The sequence below is a fragment of the Balaenoptera borealis genome (assembly GCF_965194805.1).
Source record: "Balaenoptera borealis genome assembly, chromosome: 12".
NCBI lineage: Eukaryota > Metazoa > Chordata > Mammalia > Artiodactyla > Balaenopteridae > Balaenoptera > Balaenoptera borealis.
In genome coordinates, this window is record NC_138869.1 from 29,301,752 (window position 1) to 29,318,474 (window position 16,723).

General features: G+C 44.4%; 2 protein-coding genes across 23 annotated transcripts in view; one reads left to right on the forward strand and one right to left on the reverse strand.

The window, feature by feature from the left end:
• LOC309606953 (uncharacterized protein) overlaps positions 1 to 6,039 on the reverse strand; it is a 431,574-nt gene extending 425,535 nt beyond the window's left edge. For 15 of the 17 annotated variants that reach the window (XR_014232129.1, XR_014232130.1, XR_014232131.1 and 12 more), the window contains exon 1: positions 2,176 to 6,039. The gene's annotated coding sequence lies outside the window, so the exon portion shown is untranslated. The remainder of the gene's footprint in view (positions 1 to 2,175) is intronic. The other 2 variants (XR_014232143.1, XR_014232144.1) reach the window with 1 other exon arrangement.
• The window catches only part of ADAMTS9 (ADAM metallopeptidase with thrombospondin type 1 motif 9), a 181,863-nt gene that overhangs the window by 1,596 nt on the left and 163,544 nt on the right, over positions 1 to 16,723 (forward strand). For all 6 annotated transcript variants that reach the window (XR_014232106.1, XR_014232107.1, XM_082344613.1 and 3 more), the window contains exons 2-3: positions 557 to 957; positions 6,048 to 6,210. Coding sequence is in view for 4 of the 6 variants with exons in the window: in XM_082344613.1 (XP_082200739.1) it covers positions 557 to 957; positions 6,048 to 6,210 (564 nt within the window). In the remaining 2 variants the exon portion in view is untranslated. The remainder of the gene's footprint in view (positions 1 to 556; positions 958 to 6,047; positions 6,211 to 16,723) is intronic.

Below are 16,723 nucleotides of genomic sequence, written 5' to 3' on the forward strand. Positions count from 1 at the left end.
GGACCCCTCCGCCCCTGTCGCCAGCTCCCCAGCCTCCGTGTCCGACAGCGGGCACCCCGCAGCGGAGGCCTCTCTCTCTCTCTTCTCCTTTTCCTAGAAAGAATTGTTTCCCGCTTTGCAGCCTCTCCCATCTTTAGGTCATTCCCAGCCTATTTCTAGAGAGAGACACACTGTGGAACGAACTTTGTCGTCTCCCCCTTCTTTTAGCCGGATCTTTTTCCTTCCCCACCCCAGGCCCAAACTACAGTTACTTAGTAACTGGGGGCACCACATCGTGGCGTGTTTTATTTTATTCAGGGTATTTGTCAGGATCTGTAATCATGTTATGTGTTTTGACTTATTGTCTGGCTCCGACAGCGCCTAACACTGTTCCTGGCACATAGTAGGTGTTCAGCAAATATATGTCCAGTGACTGAAGGTGAAGGGATTGACTCAAATGGGGGGGAGGAGGGGGAAGCTGGAAAATAACTCAGGACGAAACCGCCCACTTCATTTTTTAATTAAAACTTGCGGAAAATTGAATTATTGGTTCATGTGCCTCTGATTCTCTCTGCAGTGAAACTATTAGAGACACTGAGCGAATACGAAATCGCGTCTCCCATCCGAGTGAACGCTCTCGGAGAACCCTTTCCCACGAACGTACACTTCAAAAGAAGGCGACGGAGCCTTAACTCTGCCTCTGACCCCTGGCCTGCCGTCGCCTCCTCGTCTTCCTCCGCTACCTACACCCAAGCGCATTACCGCCTCTCCGCCTTCGGCCAGCAATTTCTATTTAATCTCACCGCCCATGCCGGATTTATCGCTCCAATGTTCACTGTCACCCTCCTCGGGGCACCCGGGGTGAACCAGACGAAGTTTTATTCTGAGGAGGAAGCGGAACTCAAGCACTGTTTCTACAAAGGCCATGTCAATACCAAGTCCGAGCACACGGCCGTCATCAGCCTCTGCTCAGGAATGGTAAGTGGACGCGCACCCCTCCCCTGCCCTCTCGCCTCCTCACCCGCTTCTAGGAGACTTAATTGCTCTCTCGCCTAAGACCCTCACTGCGCCGTCTCTGCTCTGGCGTTAAGTATCAGCTACAAACTTGTTTGCGTCCTACGCTTTGGGTGGCTACACCGGTGAGTGCGCGAGAGGAGTGCACGCATCCGACCCCGGGGAGTTCTGGATGTTTCGGAGCTTTCTAGGGTCCGAATTCGACTCAGTTGAGTGTTGCCCCACACCGGTAGGTGGCTGGGAAGTCGGTTTCCAAACTCGGAGAGAGTTGTCCTTCCTTGCTGCAAACTCGGCCGCCCAGGAGCGGAGCAGCTGAGCGCAGGGAGAACCCGACTCCTTATTGGCGAATCTTGAGTCGGGGGTGTGGGCTGAGAATCCCCAGGCACGGGTACGGGGAGTTCCTTCCGTGTGTCTTGGAGGGCGCTGAGTAATCTGGAGTCCCCACGTTCTCTCAGGGCCTTTTTTCACGCGCCAGGAACCCTGAGGCTGAACTGGATTGACAGGGAACAGGTCCCGTCCCAGGAACGGAAGGGTGGGCCGAGGGCTCAGGGGGCGGGGAATGGGGCGGAGCCTTCCCTGGACGCTTTGCATTAGGGAGGAAACTGGGAATGGGGGTGCGGCGCAGTGCGACTCTGCACCCTGCTGGTGGGGTGGCCCCAAGAAGCAGAAGTACTGGGAGAGAGCTTGGAGAGGCTGCCCGGAGGAGGTTTCAGTTCTTTTGGGGTTTCCACCACCCATGGGGTGCCAAAGAATCGGAAAAGAGCCTGCGGCGCGCGTTTCCCTAGAGAGGGAAGGCGAGAGGGCGGGGCGGCCACCTCTCTGCACTGCAAAATACGCACTTAGCAGGGAATCCAAGTTGGTACCCCTACCCCCTGCTTAGTTACGCCCCCCCCCGCCCCACTTGCTCTCCAGTCGGCCCACGCGGTATCCGCCCTCTCCCCTCTTGATGTTTGAGGACCCGCTGTAAGGTTCTGACCCGAGCAAGAGCTGTTCTAGGACTTTCCCAAGCGACGTGCGTTTGTGCCTCGCGCTATGACGCAGAAACTATCGCAGGTCAGACTCTCCCAGCGCACGGGCGCTCGGCGCTCGGCGCTCTGCGCCCCCGTGATAGTATTACTTTTCCCCAGAGCACCCATTAACTCCCCATCGTTACCTTTTCGAAGTGGGAGCTTGGATACTTACCCGGGGCTCTTGGCTGCCCCCTCCACGCGCTGCTATGAGTGGCTCGAGTCCCGCATCTGGATGTCTCATCTATCTCCGCTGCTCAACCGAGGGGTCGGGTGGGGAGCGAGGCAAGCTTGAAGACTCGGAGGGGGGAGGCTTAGCCTTTTGAGATGCGAGGACGAAGATGAACGCCTTTAGCCCCCAGCAAAGCTCCCAGAGCCGCCGTGCGTTGTTGAGATGGTTTGGGGGTGGGCGGAGACGGCAGTTAGGCGAAGGGGAGGGGGTGCTGCGGTGAGTCACCGCTGCCCCAAGACGCCTGGAATCTTTCTGTTCTTAGCAAGGTTGGCGTTTGGGTGGGCACAAGTCAGGTGCCGGAACCCAGAGCATCAGAGTGTCCCCAGATCCCAAGGTTGTAACCCACAATTCCGGAACCTTACGGATAGGGCTACGTGTGTACGTCAAGTTTGTAAACAGCCTTTACTCCTCCTCCCTCCCCGCCTCCACACCCCGCTGAGTGGCCCCAGTAGCGGTATGTTTTACTGCGCAGAACCTTAATTGCTATTGGCAATTTTAGGTGGTAACTCGCACGTGTTAACTTCGGAGTAGTAACTCTCTCAGGGAACTGAGGGCCGGGACTTCAGAAGGACTGACTGTATAGACCTTGAGGAGTCCATTTATATTGCGTTTAATTTGCAATCTGGCCCTTTTTTGGGGGGGGGCAAGGTCTGGCATACATATGAAAAATATGCGAGCTGGCTGTTTCTGTCTTCAGGGACGAATCTAGCTCCACAACCCTTGCCCTTTTGTCTTCCTCCTGGAATTTATCTTTCCTCCCAAGATGTCCCCTTACCGTTTCAGTACTAATAGTATCCTGATGTTCCTCGTGGCCCACGCAGGAAACCTTCCTGGAAATCTTTCACTCTTCAGAGTGAGACATGCCAACCTTCCCCCCTCCCGTCACCCCACCGGTCAGTTATTAGTTCCCCTGAATTCCCTCTCAGATGCGTTTCTCACCTGTTCTGAGCATCCCTACTATGACTGTAGAGCTCTTTCCCTCTCTCTTCCTCTGTCATTAGGACTGATGTCTAAGAAATATTTCCATCTGGCTTCTTCTCTGGTCTTTTTTTTTTAATCCCTGCCACACACTACTAACAGATTAATGATGACAAGGCACAAGATCGCGTGGGCTACCCTGTTCATTTACTTCACAGACCGCCCCACTGCCTAGTGAATGACTATAAACTCCTCCATCTGGCACTTCAGACCATTGACAGTGTACCTCCTCACCCCTTGCACATCCACATGTCCAGTCTCATCTGTTAAGCTTTCCTTCACAAATCCTGCATTTCAGGCAACCTGCTCTCACGCATTTCTCTGCATTTCCCTCCCGTCCTAGTTCTACCTCATAGCCTTTGGGCCTTTGGATTTACTTGGTGATCTCACTCTGCTTCACATGCTCAAATCATACCCTTCTTTCAAAGTGTAACTAAGGTATCTTGTTCCCCAGGAAACCTCTTTGTCGTCCTTCAGACTGCTGTCATCTCTCCATCTCCACTTTCATAGTCTCTTACCTCCATCTCTCTTTGATGTTTAGTATGCTGTCCCTTGTCGTATGGTTCTTGGAACACGTGTTCTATCCCCTTTTCCTTGGCAGTAAGGTCAGCATCAATTCATTTCTCTCCCGTATTGGAGCCTTGTATATTATAAGCACTTAGTACCTGTGTTTGGATAAATGGTCACCTTACCCAAGAAAGGATTACTCTTCAGTCAAGCAATTGTTTTGTGAATCAGCCCCAAAATTAATTTGACTTCATATAGATACCATTTATTGAAGTCTTACTATGTGTCTTGTACTACAATAAGTATTTTATGTATGCATTATTTCATCTAAATCCTTACAACAGCCCAATCCTTGAAACAACCCATTTTGCCTATGAGGACACTGAGGCTTTGAGAGTTGGGGCCTTGCTGGAGGTTTCACAGCTAGTAAGTGGCAGAGTTGGGGTTCCCACCCAATCCTTCTGACCCGTACTCTTAACCATGGGCCAGAGAATGAATCTTTGTTCTTAAAGAGAATTTCAAAGTTTTTGTTTGTTTGTTTTTAAAGCACTGGACTAGAGTCAGGGTACCTGAGTTCTAGATTCACCATGGGTACTATTCAGCTGCTTCTGTATCACTAAAGGGGATAAGCCAGTTCCTCCCTCTGGGCCTCAGTTTCCCCTTTCAATAATCAAAGGTGCCAGATCTTCACCAGATGGGCTCCCAGATTCTTTCTCAGTATTTATAGCCTGTCTCTAGTAGCTTTCCCATGTTGTAGTCAGCTTCCTGCTCTGTGCTCAGAGAACACCGGAGTTGTATGTTGAAAATGGAGAGAGGTGCCTGGGTGAAAATAAACTTGTTAAATCACTTCTTCTCTGGACACCAGTTACTCTGTCTCTTATTTTGACACCAGACTACACTAGAGCTGTCTTCTCTTTAAGTCAGTGGTTCATGAGCCACATGGAGAGCTTTTTAAAAAAATACAGATGTTAGTCCTCACCACTGGAAATTCCAAATCTGCAGATATAGGGTAGCGCCCCAAATCTAATTTTTTTTTCAACTTCCTAGGCAATTTTGACACTTATCTGGGTTTGGGAACCCCAGTGTCTTAGCCAAGTGCTTGAAAACTTTATCATGCCTAAGAATTCTAAAATTTCAATTCCTGGGCCCTACCCCCAGATACTTTGATTCAGTAGATCAGATTTGGGGTGGAGTGCGATTATTTGAGTATCTAACTAACTCCTGGATGACGCTCGTGCTGCTGCTGACGTTCAAGGACATTCATTTCCCTGTGTCCAGGGGAAAGTCCAAGGCCTCTGCCTTTTTCCCGCCACTGAGGGAAAAGGAACAATGGAGAAAGAGAGAAGAGCTTGATATTTCCCTTGAAACACTGCCCACCGGCATGGCATGGGGAACTTTTTAGTGTTCTTGTAATGTTTTGTTTGGGTGGTTCAACTTTGAATCACCATTTATCATTTGCAAAACTTGTTGGTACGTGGGAAGGGGAGGAGAAAGAGTTACCTCTTTCAAGGTGCTTAGAGTGATTGGCAAACGCAAATTGTATCCTGGTGGTTAGAGGTTAACCCTGCCAACACCAAAAGCCACTCATGTTCTAAGCCCTTACAAGGTTATCACTTTGCTAAGCACTTCACATGCATTATCTTATTAATCTGCACAATAAGTGACAGTAAGTATTTTTGTCCTTAATTGATAAACAAGGAAGCTGAAGCTCAGAGCAGTTAAGGAACTTGCCCAAGGTGGGTGGGTAAGTGGCAGTGCTGGGATTGGAACCCCTGGCAGCCTGACTGCAAAGTCTTATCCCATGTCACTCCCTATGGCCAAGGGAAAGGGTGGTAAGAGACTCGTGTGCCAGTGTCACAGGTGGCACCACATTGAGTGCCTTGTGGTCAACATATGCTTTCGATTTTGAAGTCATAATAAGGCTTCCGTGGGTAGGCTTTGCTTTTGGAGCTGATACTTGTCCCTGAGCTTCCAGGCTGTCTTAATGCACAGAAACACTCTCTTTCAACAGTCTGTAGGAGTGTATATAATTAGAACTTGAGCACCAAGGAAGTATTTCTTACAGACAGGTGTGGATAGCAGGTGCAGTAAAGTAGAGTCCAATCAAGGGTAAGGTACTGATACGGCAGAGAGTGGGAAAAAACCCAAAAAAAACAGACAAAAAACACAACTGCTTCTCCAAATATGTCAGGAAGACTTTTCAGTTTAAGCAGCCCTCATGGGAAAGGGATTGGGTAAATGATGCCATTCACTTGGCAACATTCCACTGTCCTTTTCCTCCCAGTGGCTGAGTTATATTAAATCAACCTCTCATCTCTCTTGATTTGCAGCTGGGCACATTCCGGTCCCACGATGGGGATTATTTTATTGAACCACTGCTGTCCATTGATGAGCAAGAAGATGAAGAGGAACAAAACAAACCCCACGTTATCTATAGGCGCAGCACCCCTCACAGAGAGCCCTCAACAGGAAGGCGTGCGTGTGACACCTCAGGTATTTGCTTCTTCCTTAAGCAGAGACCCCCGCTGTGTGAGCTGGGTTAATTGCCAGGATACAAAGATGTAGCTCTTTCACAGGCTACAGAGCGCTACCATTTACTTTTGTCTTTTATTCAGTCTTCAAGCCAGGTAGGTATATCCCCATTGTATCAGTACAAATGTGGAAACTATGAAGAGGTTTAGTAACTTGTCCAAGGTCACACAGTGAATAAGTGACAAATCCAGGATTCGAACTCAAAGAGCAGCGACTCCAAGCCCACTCTGGGCAGAGCTGCCTCTTTTGCTGAAGTTGCTCACGTTTAGGATTATGCTTTAGTAATGTCTTGAGGCTATTGTCGCCGTATCCTCAATCAGCAATTGCTTGTGTTTTCTTGCTGTGTTGGTGTTTTCTATTCATTTGGACTTTTTTTTTTTTTTAACAATGTAGGGTTACGAAAAAGTCTTACAGATGCAACGCACAAAAACTTCTATATGTTTATTGGAATTTTCCAATCAACTTCAGTTTAGTTAATGTTGTGTGGCTTCAGGAAATATAGGAATGGAGCTGTGGGTTGCACTGTCAGGTGTCAGTCGAATGCACATATGTCCACCATAGATCTTCCTCCATCCTGGTCAGATTCTTTGAGGCTTGGTGCTGACACACTTGGCCAATGTCAGGGGTGTGTCCTCTGGGCACACTGGAAAGCTTATGCTTCTGTATGCTTCTCATTCTGCAGTCCTGAAGCACCCTTTCACTGTCTTTGAAGCCTAGTTACTTTCTCTCTGATGATAGTGTATCATTAGAAACCATCCATGTATTTGGTCCTGTGTTTTAGGGTGTTGGTTAAAATACCATCTTTTTTATTCTTGGACTTCCTGTTTCTGAAAATTTATCCCTCTCCCTATTCTTTATTTTCAAAAGTTGCTTCCCCAAACTAAATAACTTCTCAGGGTCTTTCTGGCTTCTCCAGATAAGACCAAAATTCAAGACAAAGGGGGTTTTCCTAAAATGATCACTTGTTTCATCTTGTATCTGTATCAGGTTCTTCCACTGTGACAGTGCGATGTCCTATTCTCTCCTGGAATTATTACTTCTAAAGTGAATCCTTTAACAAAGGATGACATTGGCTGCTTATAACCTGATGTAGTCAAGTTGTAGCATATGGCATCGTTAAGTCTTTCGGCTTTATCCCATCCAGTCCTGTGTTCTTAACCACCAGGGCTAGATGGAACTTAACTAAAATATTCTGTCAGTTAGACTCTCTGCAGAGCCAAGGGGTGGAGGTGGGAGTCTGAGGGAGGGGTGTACTCAGAAACAATAGCCAGGGTGCCAAGACTGCCAGCTGCTGGCAAGTTCAATGGCAAGACATTTATCACATCTTTTTGACCATGCTAGTAAGAATGTTGACCTTTACTTCTTGAATTCCCAAATCTGAAATAGCCAGTGCATATTTTATACATGTGTCTAAAACATACATATATCATGTAATAAAAAGGAAATATGTGATTCAAGAGAGGAAGAGAAAAGTCTTTCTTAATGCTATCATTCCAAAAATCCTCAGGGTTCATTTTTCAGTTTAATTATCCAAGTAAATAGACATTTGATTTTCTGGACTAGAGGACAAGTCATTGTCAAGTTCAGTTAAAAACACAAAAAGGAGGGAATCTGAAAAAGTAAAGATTGAGGACAACACAAGATGCCTTAATTTTTCAGAACAGCTTTATTTGGGATCTAATTATTGGTGGGGGCCTTTGAGTGCCACCTTTCAAATCACCAGTGCCAACTTTTAGTTTTCTTTCTGGTTTTTGCTTGCCAGTGACCGATATGACAGGCCCTTCCTTCACCCCGTGTGATGAATCAGAAGCCTGGCAGTTTTGATTGGCTCTTTCAAAGGTTGCTGCTGGACTATGCCACTCTGGTTTCTCTCTTCCAGCTGCTTCTGCACCCCTTCTTTGAATTCAGATGCAGGCGGCTCAGAACAGTTGGAGAGAACTTTGGAATATGGCACAGTTCACCAGCAGCCATTAGAGGGATGGACCAGCAGGTCACGGAAACCTCCAAAACCAGGTAGCCTTGGCACAGGGAGTGAAAGTTGGTGGGGGTGGGAGAACTCCCTCTGGCCAGAGGGGAAAATATCCTCTCTGCAAATGTCAATTCATTCAGCTTCAGGGATTTCCCCTACTAAGAGCAGTGGTTGATAATCAGAGATAAACTTTAGAAGTACCCTGGGAGCCTCATGCAGAGTCTTTAAACAAACAAACACCTCTTGCAGGGAAGTGAAATAGAGCAAGAATCAGTGGGTTTACTAAGTGTTCCAGGTGATTCAGAAGTTGAGCTAAATGTGAGAGTTCCCGCTAAAGTTGGATTTAGGGCAGTAACCACTATCCATAGCCAGTGCTGCCTCTGCCCTGGACTTGGCTTTCTCCTTCACTGCTTTCCATCTTCTCTTCTCAGAGGGTGATGGAATGTTCGAGCTAGAGGAAACTAGCTCTAGGTCAACATGCTAATTCTACCCGGGTGAGCAAAAACTGTAGGCCTGGGATGTTAAGTTACTTATTTCCAGGAGTGATACCCTATATATTCAACAAGAAACCATCAGAATTTGAGGTCACCCAAGCCTGGGAGCAGGCCCCTGGAAGCCCTCTGCTGAGCTAGGTGTAACCCTTTAGGTGCTGGATTATGGCAGTCTTCCCAGAACAGGGCACTGTGGTGGTGACACCTGTTTCCTATAGAATAGAAGTCTTGCTCACTTCTGATTGTTGATGTATGTCTAATTTTCAAAAAAGATTCTGAGATAACTGCTATTAAAAAGACATGTGTAGAAGGAGTCTTATATAGTGAAAACTTCATGGGTTTAGAAAGGAGTCTACAACATAATTTATTCATTCATGTGTGCATTTATTCATTCAACCATGAGCTATTTATTGAGTAACTCCTCTGTACCATGAGGATAAAACCAGGAACCATCTTTATTCCAGTTAGATGTGTGACCTCAAGCACGTTTAGAGCAAAAAGTAAGAATAACATATACCTTCCAAGGGAGTAGTCAGGACTAAATGAGTATGAAACAATGCAAGCTCCCAGGACAGATGGTAGACAATCACTGAAAGGGAGATTTTTTTTTTTTAAAGATTGTAAAAATAGAAATTAAAACACCATAGCCAGGGAAAGAAAACTCAAAATACCAAAACCCAAAGTTAATCAGATCTCTGTAATTAAGCCTAGAGCTTCTTTGTTACCTGGCCATAGAGGGCCCATAAGGGACTTGCCCAAGGTCCCCCTGCCAGCAAGCAGCAGGACTGAGAGCCCTTTCTGTCTCCATGTTTATATGTACCTAATGCAGCATTTTGGAATTTTATTTCCTGTAACTTTCTCTTAGCCCAGGGACTGTGTTTCTGTTACGCCCTCATTGGTTGTGTCTGTGTGTATACACGCGGGACACTTGAGTGCATCTGCATCCATTTGTGGTTTTCATCCTGTTGGTGGGTTCCTCAGAATTCAGGATGGAGCGTGGGGTGGCTTCTCTTTCTTATGGCGTGCCCTTGTGACTAGTCTCCCCTATCCACTGGGTCCTCAGTTGAGGTCATTGAGGTGACTGCCTGCCCGCCCTGCGCATCAGGGGGGCCAAGTGGTGGGCTCGTGGGAGCCGTTTGGGAGAGTTTGTTGCTTTTATAAGCCACTTCCTGCTGATCCTTCACATTGCATTTCCAGATGACACCCCAAGTTTTGTCTCACAGACGCTTGCTATTTGACCCTGGATTTTGCACAAGAGGATTTAGTTGTTTTCATTAGTGACAGAGACGTGTTTCCCAGTAGGTGAATGAGAGGAAGGCAGGGGAGAAGGCCAACAGAAGGCTGTTTTGTTTGCCTGGGCCTAAAAGACAGTGTCTCTCTGTTACTAAAATGGCTCTCTCACCCTCCCATCTCAGCAAGGCTAGCTCCTTTGTTTTGTTTTTTTCATAAGGCATTTAAAAATTGTACACTTGTTGACCCATCAATGCCATTTCTAAGGAAGTAATTGGACAATTGTGCATAGAGGTTTATGTGAGAATACTCAGTCTGGTGTTGTTTAGTATAGCAAAAGGCTGGAAACAACCTAAGTGCCTTTGGTTGGAGGATAGATCAATAATTTATGAAGTCTGCATTTGATGGATTACTATGCAGCCATTAAAAATGATGTCAGGCAAACACAGAAATAGATATATTAAGTGAACACACAAGTGATGAAGTTGTATGTAGGTTATGAGCTCATTTTTTTTAAAATGATGGCAAAGCGTGTGGAGGAGCATATATGTATAAAGAAAAAAATCTGAAGCAACGTGCACAAAAATGTTAAAAGGGACTATTTCTTATTGGTAGGAACATAGGCAGTCCTTCCCTTTTTATTTTATATTTTTATATAGTTTTTGCTGTGATTCTTTAATAGTTTCATAATCAAAAAATGCAGTAAAACAAAATGTAGTTAAAAAGAAATGGGGGTGGTGGCATGTAGTTATTTTGTAGCCCCGTGGCACTTGTCACCGGGGACCAACAGCCAAGCCAAGATACCATGTTTTTGCCTTTGGAATGAGATAATCTCAATAACCAGGTAGATAAAATTCCTGCCTTGTGGCTACTTCTTTGGGACACCAGTGTTGGTCAAAGCTGAGGCTCCATCCTCACCCAGCTAAATTGCCTTGTGGCTGTTAGACTCACCAACGGTAGGATTACGATGGGATTACCATGGCTTAGTCTCTATTAAGCACTGGGGACTCTGCCCATCACCCCCATTAGAAGGTACTGTCACTTCTTGGTTGGGCTCCCAAGGATGCGATCGCAAAGGCTGGAAAATACAAGATGATGATTAAAGCCATCATTTGTTGGGCTCCTAGGATGCACCTATGGAATCACTGTGCTGCACACTTCCGTACATTGTCATATGTAATTCATTCATCAATACTACAGGGTAGGTATTATTATCCTTATTTTACAGCTGAGAAAATTATAGCTCAGTGACGTTGAGCCACTTGTCCAAAGTCACACAGCTGGTAGGAAGTGGGCCTGACACTTGAACCCAGATCTGATTCCAGGGTGCTATGCTGTGAGCCAGACTTCATTGAAAACACAAATGGAAGCTGCCATCTAGAAAACCCTTTTTCACTTAAATTTTCAGAGCATCCCTTTTGACTTCTATGTAATCTCATCCTTAACTAATACTAACAGTGGCTAATGTTTGTTGAGTGCCTATTGCATGGCAGGCACTGTTGCAAGTGCTTTACATGGATTATACTTAATCCTTACCTCAACCTTCATTTTTGCAGATAAGAAAACAGAGGCATAGAAAGGTCCATAAGGGTTATAGAGCTCCTAAACATACCATTTTCCATAACCCTTTTGTCCTGGTCTAGTTAAAGGATTTTTTGGCCTGTCCCTTTGTTGATTCGATTGCATTTTTTTTTTTTATAAATTTATTTATTTATTTTTGGCTGTGTTGGGTCTTCGTTTCTGTGCGAGGGCTTTCTCTAGTTGCGGCGAGCGGGGGCCACTCTTCATCGTGGTGCGCGGGCTTCTCACTGTCGCGGCCTCTCCCGTTGCGGAGCACGGGCTCCAGACGCGCAGGCTCAGTAGTTGTGGCTCACGGGCCTAGTTGCTCCGCGGCATGTGGGATCCTCCCAGACCAGGGCTCGAACCCGTGTCCCCTGCATTAACAGGCAGATTCTCAACCACTGCGCCACCAGGAAAGCCCCTCGATTGCATTTTTATATGAATTATTTTTTTAATAATTTTTAAAATGCCTTCCTAGAATTTAATTTGATATGAGGAGGGTTGCCTGCTGCCCGGAGTTCCCACCAAGGCTCTGATGACTCACGGAGGCCTGTGTCCCCAGCTTGCCTCCGTTGGAGTGTGTACTTGTTACACATTAACCTCTTGGATCCCATTAATAATTTAGCATAGATTAGCTGATTAGATTAGCTACCCTGAAAGTTGGGCCCAAATGGAGTGAGAGACAGAGGTAAGGAGCAGACCTCTGAGGGGGGCTTCAAGTAAACAATTCTGGGACAGCTTGAAGGTTCCAGGCAGTGACAGAAGCTTTGCCTGCCCTCGTAGTCCTGCCTGGATGTAAGCAGGTCTGGTAGTTGTGGACTAATTAGTGATTTGTGTGAGAGGCCAGCGTGCTGCCATTTTCCCACAGCCTTTTTCTCTCCTCAGATCCTTCCCCTCAGCTTTGTAGCCTAAGAACAGGCCACATTGAAGGAACCATGTGCTGGTCAATGTGAAAGCACATTATGAGTTTTTCCGTTTACTCCTGGAGCATATTCCAGGGAGGAAGACGTGCCAGTTATTCCCATTTTACAGATGAGAAAACTGAGCTCAGTGATGTGAATGAACTTGTCCACAGTGTGTAAGGGAAACAGCTGGCCCTCAAACCCAGGACCGAGTGGACTCTTTAAAGATGAATTCTGCCATTTGGGGTTTATTGTTTTGGCTTAATTTCTTTTCATTTACGTCTTTCTGTTCCTCATCCATCTTTATACCTTTTTTCCCTTTTTTATATTTTTTGATGGACTTTATGTCTAATAGTCAATAAAAACAGTGACCTCTAAAATCCTCTGTAAATTTCTAGAAAAGGACTGTTTTAAATAACTGAATTCTTGAGGTTATTTCTTCACCTTTATCTTTCTTGTGGCATTTATATTAAAGTAATTGCTTTTCTTTTGTTTTAACATTCGTATTAATAGTGCAACACTCCAAAAAAATTGGCAAAGGAGAGTAAAAAACTTCTAATACAGGAACTGTTCTCATCTAATTTTTTAAAAATTTTCATCATGTTTTTTAAAAAGCGTTTTATTACAAACATCTTCAAACACACAAAAGTAGAGGCAGCAGTAAAATGAACCACCAGCATGCACCATCTACATTTAATGATGACAAAGATTTTTATTTCCACATTTGCGTCTTATTTTTCCTTTTTGTTGGAGTATTTTAAAGTAAACACAGGTATCATGACATTTTCTAGGTACTCCAATATGCACCTCTGAAAAATGAGGATATTTTCTAACATAACTGTAGTAGTATTTGTCAGGGTGAGCAGAATCAACAGTAATTACTCCGTATCACCTAAACAGTATCTATGTTACAATTTTCCTGATTGTCCCCAAATGCCTTTTTACAGTCCATTTGTTTAGATGATGATCTAAACAAGGTCCGCACGTTGCGTTGATTGTTAGGTCTCTTAAGGAACTTGTCACTTTGTTGTCATTTCTGTTGTTGTTAAAATCGCTATTTTCCATCTACATTTAGTTATGCTCCCTATGGCCCTTTTTTTCCTTTCCATTCCTTTTACTCCTTGATTCATCTTTATCAGAAGGTCAGGGTGCATTTGCACGAGTTTGGAAGAGCAGGGTCAGCCCCCAAACCCAGAGCACGTAGCAAGAACAAAGCCACCAGGAATGAGCCACTTATCAGAGTAATTTCCTTGAGCACAAAAGGCGGTGTGTTAGGTTGGTTTTTGACTCTTTGTCTGGAGTACCTTGATAGCCTTCTTTTTTTTTTTTTCAAAGCCACCAGTAGAAAGATCCTCAGTTTACAATATTCACTGAGCCTACCTTAGTTACCATTCAGGAATGTCACTCACCTGTGTTTTGAAGCCCAGAGGAGCCAGTTTGCAGTTGGGAATGTCAAACGTCAAGTTAGGTTTGGATGTGAAATTAATCTCCGTGATGTATGATGTGCTTTCCTATCCCCTCCCACGAGCCTTTTGATAAGATTCTGGATCCACAGATAGCCCGAGGGTGGCCTGCTTCTCCTTGATCCCAAATCAGGGACTTTCCCTGTCACCTGTCATCAAATCTGGGTGGTTTATTTTCGTTGCCTCAAAAACCCGTTCACTGCCCCAAGGAAAAGGGTCAGAAAGATACTTGCTAGTTTGTTCATCTTCCCAGTAACCTCCTGAAACAGGTTAAGATGCATGTCCTCTAAGGAAGGGATGTAAGAAATGGCAGAAGGCTAGGACAGAGGGCTGCCATCAGATGTACAGGCTGCCAGTGGCAGGAGGTACTTGGAGTTAATCTGAGGGCTTTCAGACCTTCACCTGAGCAGGTTTTTGAAGTAAGACATTGGAGAATCTCTCGGTTCTCTTCATATGAGCGTTCTCTTCATCTGAACCCATTCATTTAATAAAGTGCTATTTACTCATATAATTGAGGTTTAAATTTTTTGTTTGTTTCTTTCAGTTTTATTGAGATGTAATTGGAGGTTTACAATTACAAATTTGCATCTGCCAAAGTTAAGTTCTTTGTGATAATCAGGTTATTGTAGGATCATTATTGTAGCTATTTACGGGTAACCAAAGTCTGCTCGTGTCTGGCCCAGACTTGTACATGGACATTCTGTACAACTGCAACTCACTAACAAGTACGAAGTGTTCCGCTTATCACAAAAAAGGAGCAGGAGGAAATGCAAGATGTGGTGGTGTATTCATGTGGGTGGTGGACTCTGAGAGGGATTAAAATTAAACAAGGGGCAAATGTTCATTTTTTATTGATTCCTCATCTCTCACGTGACATTGGAATTAGAGTGGGGTGTTGAGAATGCACTTAGCCTGTGGTGTGTGGAAAAAGTTCAAGTTCATGTGCTGGACCTCAGAATTTTTCTGCTAAGATTTTATTTTAATATTTTACAAATCTTTTTATTTTCCATAATATTTTCTAGTATTTTCTTCCATTTTTTTCTGTTAAGGTGTAATTTACATGCAGAAACAGTCATCTTTTCTCGTGTATAATTCTGCAAGTTTTGGCATACAGTCAGGTAACGATTATCACAGTCAGGATAGAGAATGATTCCTGCTGTGCTGTGCGGCAGCCCCCATTTTCTGTCTCTATAGTTTGGCTTTCTCCAGAATGTCATATAAATAGAATCATTAAGCATGGTGCATTTGAGGTTCATCCACACTGTTGCCTGTATCAGTAATTCATCCCTTTTTATTGCTGAATAGTGTTCCATTGTGTGGGTAGACCACAATTTGTTTACCCAGTTGAGGGATAAAGTTTTGGCAATTACAAATAAGACCACTGTAAACATTCGCATGCAGATTTTGGGGTGAACGTACGTTTTCAGTTGGGTAAATACCTAGAAGTGAGATATCTGGGTTATGTGGTAAGCATATGTTTAACTTTATAAGAAACTGCCCATCTCCTTTTCAAAGTGACCGTACCATTTTGTAGTCCCAGCAGCAGAGTATAAAAGGTCTACTGCATCTTTGCCAGCACTTGGTATCGCCAATATTTTGTTTGTTTGGTTTTATTTTTTAATTTTAGCCATTCTAATAGATGTGTAGTGGTATCTCGTAGCAGTTTTAATTTATGTTTCCCTAATGACTAATGATGTGCTTATTCGCCGTCCATGTATTTTCTTTGGTGAAGTGTCTGTTCAGATCTGTTCCATTTTTAAAAAATTGAAATGTTTGTTTTCATATTATTGAAGTTTGAGAGTACTTTATACTGTATTCTGATATAAGCCCTTTATCAAATATGTAGTTTGCAAACACTTTCTCCCAGACTGCGGCTTGTCTTTTCATTCTCTTCACTTGCAGACACTTATTTCATACATGGTTTCCTTTTTTTATTGCAAACATTTCATGTCCTGTGGATTTCATGCTGTCACAGGATGACACTGCAGGAAAACATAGTAGAGAGTGAAGTTTAGTGTTTGTCCAAGACACAGGTACAGAGACATGGACTAGGAAAGACTTACTTAGGTCTGGTTATTCAAAGCCATTGTCTGTGCCAACAGAAAGGGATAGTGTTGTTTTTATTTCTATTTGGTATCTGGAAACACAACTTTCAGTTTCAAGCCCGTGTAGTTAATGATAGGAACGGGTTCCTCTTGGCTTATGGATGAGAATAGTTACAAAGGAAGCTGTCAGTTCCTAAGAATGCAGCTATGTCCTATTGCACATGTATGCACACAGGAGAGAAAACCAAAGGACAGTGAGACAGAGACACACATAGAAGTTAGTAGTGCAAGACTCAGCCCTGGATGACCACATGCTCTTGGGGGAATAGGAATGGGAGACATGACTGTATTATTCCCCAGTGTTCCTATGCTGTGCTTTGTGGGCAGTATAATGGTTTTCCAAAGGTAACTTTGGTTATGTGTTAGTTTTTTTCCTTTTAGGCCTATTTTCCTAATCCTCACATTTGATGCTATTCCACTGTAACAAGTCAAATTAGGGTATAGATAATAGTTTTCAGAAACTATTACCTATTTTAGTAGGTCCAAAATAAACACTTTGCAATGAGTACTGGAGATACATGTATGGCACCTTCCTTGATGTTTTTTAACATCAGCCATAGCTCACTTCTTTCCTGTTGGTCTTTCTCCGTGGCAGTTATTCTGTCTCCTTCTACCTGCCCACCCTGCGTACCGTTTGGTGATTTCTTTGATACCCTCTCTAAGTGGCCAGGAGAGGAGACTGTTGTGTTTTGGCCTTTTTGAATCTTAGGACTTCATTTTTTGGCATTTTTCACTCATAAAATATAAGAACTCA